The 6801-nt window shown below is 45.4% G+C and overlaps 1 protein-coding gene across 2 annotated transcripts in view; it reads right to left on the bottom strand.

Annotated features, from left to right (window-relative positions):
* Window positions 1-6801, bottom strand: part of TMEM86A (transmembrane protein 86A) — a 28873-nt gene that overhangs the window by 7045 nt on the left and 15027 nt on the right. For both annotated transcript variants that reach the window (XM_066998944.1, XM_048053494.2), the window contains exon 2: window positions 4260-4524. In XM_066998944.1, the coding sequence (XP_066855045.1) occupies window positions 4260-4524 (265 nt within the window). The remainder of the gene's footprint in view (window positions 1-4259; window positions 4525-6801) is intronic.

The following is a 6801-nucleotide window of genomic DNA, read 5'->3' as shown; positions in this document are numbered from 1 at the left end:
CTAGAAAGAGGCATTGACAAAGCAAGAGTGACTTTCATCAGTGACTGGCAGTCAGTAGCAAAAGAAAACGTGGCTATATTGGATGTGAAATATACAGCAACGACTACAGGCATAATGTCCTTCCTGTGTTACAACCCTTATTTGATTTCAGCAGGAACCCCACTGAACACTTGGGACCATTTTAATATAAAAATCTGTATGTAGGAGATCAGCTTTAGTATCAGGCTTCTGCCCTAAGAAAATACCCCAGTGCATCTATAGCTGCAGCTGAGTATGACTGTTGTGGTGCAAGCCATTTTTGCCAAGAGGCCAGGTGAACCAAGCTGCTGCAGAAGAAAAAAAGCTGCTTGCTTTTCACATGTTCCTCCTCCCTGCTTTGGATGGAAGAGTGGGAGCAAGGCAGAGCAAAGATCATCCCCTCTAAACATCTGTCATCTGAAGCATTTCACTCCTAGGTCACGCATGAAACAGGAAGGCTGGAATCAGAGCAGTATCAGAACAAAATGTGAGAAGATAGTGATCCCTCTGAATTCAGACACAAAATCTGACCGTATTTAGTCACAAACCCAAAGGCAAGGCACTCAGGGACTAAATCTGGCTTTTACTCCATCTCTGCCCATAGCTAGGAGAAACCTAAGCTGGAAAGGAGCAGCTGACATATTTCAGGGACTTATACCAATGTGATCTGCCAACAATGTTACGGCTATTTGTAAGATTCAGAGGAACCTTAGCTGGAAACAATCAGTGAATATAAAATGCCAGCTTCTCTTTGAAGTGTAGCACCCCTGAGAAATCCCAGATGTGGTTACTGGAAGGTACGGCTCATGTGTTATTCACTCTCTACTAATCCATTTAACAAAAACTGTCACCATGTGTCAGTACAGCTGCTGACTACTACTTGTCTTGCCAGTTGTATGTAGTAGGCCCCAAACTGAGTCCAGCTCCTCTGGTTCCCAAGCCCATGTGTGGCACAGCTGTTCCACTTCATCTGGGCAGGGTTATTAGAGTGGCTGGATGTTTTCATGCAGCTCTAAACCATGAAACAGAGAAAAGGATCTGGGAAACTGAGTCCTCCAGCAGGATGCTTGTTTACGTTTAAAGCATGATGTTGTGGTATAAAGGGCAGCCGCTAAAACCTGCCGCTGGCAGACATCTCTTCATCCTAATGCTTGCTGAGGCAGCTTGAAGGGGAAGTGTCTCCCAGCCTTCAGGAAGGACCAGATAGATGTCTGCTGGAAGCTCAGCCACAGTGGAACAAGAGGGGAACCCACCAGAGGGAGAGGGCTAGTTGTGGGGTCTGGTCTGCAAGGTGAGAACACGGACAGTGTGAAGGAAGTGCAAAGAAGGGCAATGAGAAGGTGATGTTTTGCAGAGCTGTTACACATCATGAGCATAGCACTGAGAGAAAACGAGGAGGGATTTAGGACGAGCTGTTTATAGTGCAGGAAAGGTTAGAGCCATGGGGGTGGTAAGGACGGGAAGGTTACTTCGCCCTAGCAGTGAGGAGTGATTTTTCCTTCAATGGCATTATGTGGAGAGTGCTGGGATGGGAACTGAAGAATGTGTTGTCCTTCATGCAGGCAGCTGGCAGCGAGGGGGAGGAGAGGAAGACAGGATGCAGCAGCCAAGCAGAAGCCCAGAAAGGTAGGAGGGGTTTTGTGATACATGGTGAGGCTGGCCACAAACAAGTCAGCTCTCAGGTTTGCTCATTCGACATCCACAAATCAAGTCAGGAACTGGGGAAACCTGTGTCAGCTGTACAGGGAGGGGGGCGCATTTCTCTTGCATTTCTCAGCCTTTGGCTCAGCCCTCTGACCACACCAGACAGATCTGCCTTTTCCCTCTGTCTGCTTCCTTCTCCTCTCTGCTTTATTCTGGGCTACCTAGACGGAATCAGAGAGCCCAGGTTTCCTTCCCCCTCACTGCTTCTTGAGTTCCCCTCACACTGGCAATGAGTCCTTTCTGTTGGTCCCTGTCTTCTTCATCAAATGCATAAATTGTTTCTAAGCGTCTGCTATTAAAGGATGTGGATGTTCACGCTGTAAACTGTCTTCTAAATCCAGTAAGGCACTAGTCAGAAAATAGCTTGTTATTAGTGGATTGAAACAGCAAAAATGAAAGAAGTCAAGTGTGCCAGGAGTAAGTTCCCAGGCTCTCACTTCCCTATAAAATAATGAACAAATGTCCTTTTATGAACTCATTGTCTCAAAAGCTATTCATCTCAGCCCAGTTCCCAACCCTTTTTTCTGCCTGAAAGCCATAGAAGTACATTTTTGTCTAATAATTCCTCTTATTCCCCTGAAATTTGAAATTCCCACAAAGGATAATGTCAAAAGTTTCAATGTCGTCAGTTGTCAACAACAGCAGCCTGCTGTATTTTAAATCGGAGAAAATACATTTTGCAGGAAAGGTGACAGAGTAAGTGGGGTGGTACACTTTATCTGCTGACAGCTGAAACACATGTTATCGCTTCAATACAGAAGGCAGTAGCTCAGATTAGGACAGAAGAGGCAGACAGGAGACAGCTAGAATCAAGGCAGAAATTTTCTAAATGGTCTAAGAGAGCTAAACAAACATTCTCCTTAAATCAAGAACAAAAATGGATCAAAACCCACAAAGTGATGCATCTAAGTTGTGAAACTGGGGTAAAAAATCCAGCTTATTTGCAGATTAAAACACTTTAACTAGACACTGAATTGCTGTGACAAGTCAACCTTCCTCTAGCATTAAATCAGAGAGGGGACTCAGAGAAATCCCAGCTATGGGAACAGGGAACCTCTGCACAGCCTTTGTACAAAAACATGGTGAGATTTGGGTCTTGAATGTTTTCCAAGCCACAGCTCAAGAAGCAACTCCAGGAGGCAAAACAGAAGCATGGGCAGTTGGGCCAAGGTGACTTGTGCTGAGCCAGGCACCCCTGTTAGGAGGAGGTCCATCGGTGGGAATGCCAACACCCTCAGCACAGATGGGACCGTGCCCCGAGAAATGGATGGAGCTTCTCAGCAACATGGCCAAAGTTCAGCCAAATGGATCCAGTCCTCAGGGCCTAATCTACAGTCCAACAAAATCAGTAAAAGTTTTTACATGAACTTTTAAAGAGATCTGGATAAACCCCTGGGAAGCAGGATTAAAACCAGATTCAAAGCTTTTGGCATTTCATATCTGGCATTTCACATACTTTCCTCTCATAAAGAAAGCAAAGCTTGTGGGAATCCCAGAATAAAACTAAATACTGACCTCATAAAAGGGGTAAAAAATAAGCCTTTGACTTTCAGAGCTGACAGCAGAAAGTCAGCTGAAGTCAGAAAACTTGCCCCGTCTCATCACATTTTCCAATGGGACAGTCACAGGTGGATGTTAAATAAGATCCCTGCTGGTGAACTTGACTTCACAAACCCCACCAGTGCAGTTAAGTGAAGAACTCAACTGCTGCTGATTTCTTGTGACAGTCCAAGGCCACGGGGAGTGTTGCTGCAGGCAGGCTCAGTGTGGCTTTAAATCATTAATCTAAATCATTATGTTCTAGTCTGCAAACAAGTGAAATAAAACAAGCCTGTTTTGCTCTGAGAGATGTGGATCTTTCTGTAGAGATGACAGGGTATTGTGGTAAGCTTTGCCCTCAATTCCCCACCATTTACATGTCTTGCAAAACCAGCTCCCATATTTTTACAACAGGCTGTGCGTGATTCATGCTGATGAACCTGCAAGTAGGACAAGATTTCTGATGCTTTGGTTCCTAATATTCACTTAAACACCCCCAGCAAGCTACAGGCTTGTCTTTTAAAATTTAAGGATCTTTATCTGTTCTCTGCTGAAGATCTTTGCACTATGCATCTTATTTCTGCATCCTTATAGAGAAGGGCTGACAGATCTCACTGCAGAGGGACAGCAGGTAAATACTTCCTGTAGTTTCATGGCAGCTGCTGAGTGCCGTAAGTTTTTGACTCTTCCCCAGACATTCTGCTCATGCCACTTTCCCAGCTCCCGCCAGCTGAGACGCTATGAGCACGTGCCAAGGAATCAGACCTGCACCAATTACATCTGTGACTCCAGGGCACCTCCAGATAAGCTCGAGAGACTCATCCATGATTTGACTCCTCTAACTGCAATGGATTTTAGTCTAGGGATGAGTGCCTCACACTACCAGGCACTTAAGCTGTACATGAATAAACAAAACACATGGCCAGCAACTCATTACTAAATAAAGAGAGTAACAGCCAAGCACTGTGGCATCCCTTTAAGACTCACACTGCACTCACCATGAATGAAGTAGCCCTGCTCCTGCCAGATGAGAAAGGCATCTCCCACTGCCGAGAATATCAGTCCTGCTAGGATGCGGCTGGCACTCCGGTGTGCCACTAAGAAGTTTATTCCATGAGCCAGAAGGAAAACCCACAGGCAGAAAATGGGCAGACATTTGATTAGGGCACTGAACCAGGAGGGGCTGGAAGTTGGCAGCCAGAGGACAAAATAGACACAAGTCGCTTTGAAGAAGGGCACCAGTTTGGGGCCTTCACTCTTCACCTAAAAGAAAAAAAAAAAAAAAATTAATAGGACCATCAGAAGCATCAGTGGAATAAACTACCAACAAACTGTCTCCTTCCTTTTGAAAGCTTCTCTTTGTATACTCTCAGCTAGCAGCATTTCTATCCCAGAAAAAGGCTGCTTGAACTTGACTAAGATCTTCAACCTAGACCTTTGTGAACTTCTGAAAACACTTCTTGGCTGCCAGGATGGGTTTTGTGTGGTGGAGATGGAGAGAATTTTAGATACCTCTTCTATTTATTTATTCTACTGAAAACATTTAGGCCATTAGTCAAACCTCACTGATGGTCTTTGTACCTGTCTTGTACTTAGACTAACCCCTTTTGTAGACCTCCTTTCCTGTAGCTGGGGAAATACTGCACTCCCCAGGAGTGTCCCCGCAGCAAACAAGCCAACGAAAGTGCTAATAATCCCTCCTGGCTTGGTGTATCCTCTTGCTTAGCCAGTTGCAAATCACCTTGGGGATACAACCTTTCTTCTAACCTGTTCTCTTTCCTGCCCTGTAGGCTCATGCCTGGAGCTTGCTGTCAGCATCACCACGTGACTTCAAAGCCCATCACATCAGCCTCCAAGGTGGGGATATCACTTCCTCAGCTGACTACTAATAACATGAATCACGTGTTGCTTTGTTCTAGCATTACGCTAATAATATACTGTCCATATTGCAGGAAATGCTTTGACTCAGGGGTCTATTGTGTAAATACAGACAGAAAAATGCAGCGTGAGCACTGGGCTGTTCACAACAAAGACACAACAGAGACAGAGCAGAGAGCTACAGACTCTGCAAGCTGGGTGTGCTCTCACCAGACGCTCAGCTGGGAGCACTCTGGACAGTCCTAAGATATATACCGTGTTCACCTGCCCTGCTGTGCTGCTTCTGCCTTTTAGTGCCAGTGGGGAAAACCCCACATGAGAAACGAAACTCCTATTTTATTTTCTTCTGGAAAGCAGCTGAGGGCTAAAAAAAGGAGCAAAGGAAGAGACTGTGATTGCCTGATGCACCTGCAGTGTTGATGAGCTGTGTCCAGGGATGTTTTAGGATGCCTGCTTCCTCCTGCAGCTAAGGCAGTGCAAAATCCAGAGTGCACAGCCTGCTGTGGGGGTTCACTCTCAATCTTGTCATTTCTTTGATCGAGCAAGATTTCATCCCTTAGTATCATGACATCCTACTACTCGTGGCCAAAACACAGAGGCCTCATACACTGCAAGAAGTCATGGGGAAAATTTAGAGGCATCAGAGCTGGGTTCACACTGCAGAGCCCATCACAATCTGAATATCCATGCTACGGTTGCCTATCTTATGCAAGGACTCCATGCTCCAGAAACCTGAAAAAGAACTGTTGGCCTTTTTTCCCAAATCACTTGGCCCTATTTCTGCTTCCTGTTTTGTGGGACTCCATTGCCATGACACAAAAACAGCGTCCATCTTCCTCTGATGCAGTGTATTTTGGTGCAGACACCTGGAATGGCTAGAGGCTCTACAGCAAATGACTCCATGCTTACAGTGCTCAGTTAATAAAGCCTAAACTCATCAAAATTCAGCAGGTTTTACAGACATAAGTGAAAGGAATTGGAGGAGGCTGGGAGGCAGAGGCAGTGGAGGGCATCTTCACATGCAGTGTCTAAAAAGGGAACGTGATCTCTGAAGCAGCAAGACCATAAATAAAGGGCATCCTGAGAAGATAGTGCTTTCAAAATTGTTCTCACATCTGATGGAAAGTTCCCCAGCATATCAGCAGTTTCTTAGCAGCAAGGTATTTCATTATTCCTGTATACATTATTCATAGGCTATTGCCAACACAATTTTTAAACACTCCATTAAACAACCAGGCTACACAATTCACTCACAGAAGGACATCAGAAAGCCGTTAACTTTCTTGTATTACACTGGGAGCCCATCGTGAGTCCTCTACATCGGTTGTCCAGATTAATCACCATTTACCACCTCTTGTCTGCATTTCTTGGGAGAATTCTGCCAGCAAATACCAAATGAACTTGAAGTAAAAGTCATGAAAGCCCATGTAGTCTCAAAGCACTGAGTGTGCTTGGGAACTATCAAGTAACACAGGGGGAAAAATGTGGAGACAAACCTCCTCCTTCAGACCCAGCACCCTTCCTTTCCAAAGTGATTGAGATGGTCCCCGGCCACCTCCACAGCTGGGGCCTGGCTCCAGCTCTGCCCCCTCCCCTCCTGTGAAATCTTTGTTAAAAATGTAGTTGATCACATTCATCCTCTTGCAGCTGCAGATGACAGCA

Source organism: Anser cygnoides, chromosome 5, assembly GCF_040182565.1.
Source record: "Anser cygnoides isolate HZ-2024a breed goose chromosome 5, Taihu_goose_T2T_genome, whole genome shotgun sequence".
NCBI lineage: Eukaryota > Metazoa > Chordata > Aves > Anseriformes > Anatidae > Anser > Anser cygnoides.
The sequence above is the reverse complement of the archived record's forward strand: the minus strand, read 5'-3'. Positions and strand labels throughout refer to the sequence as shown.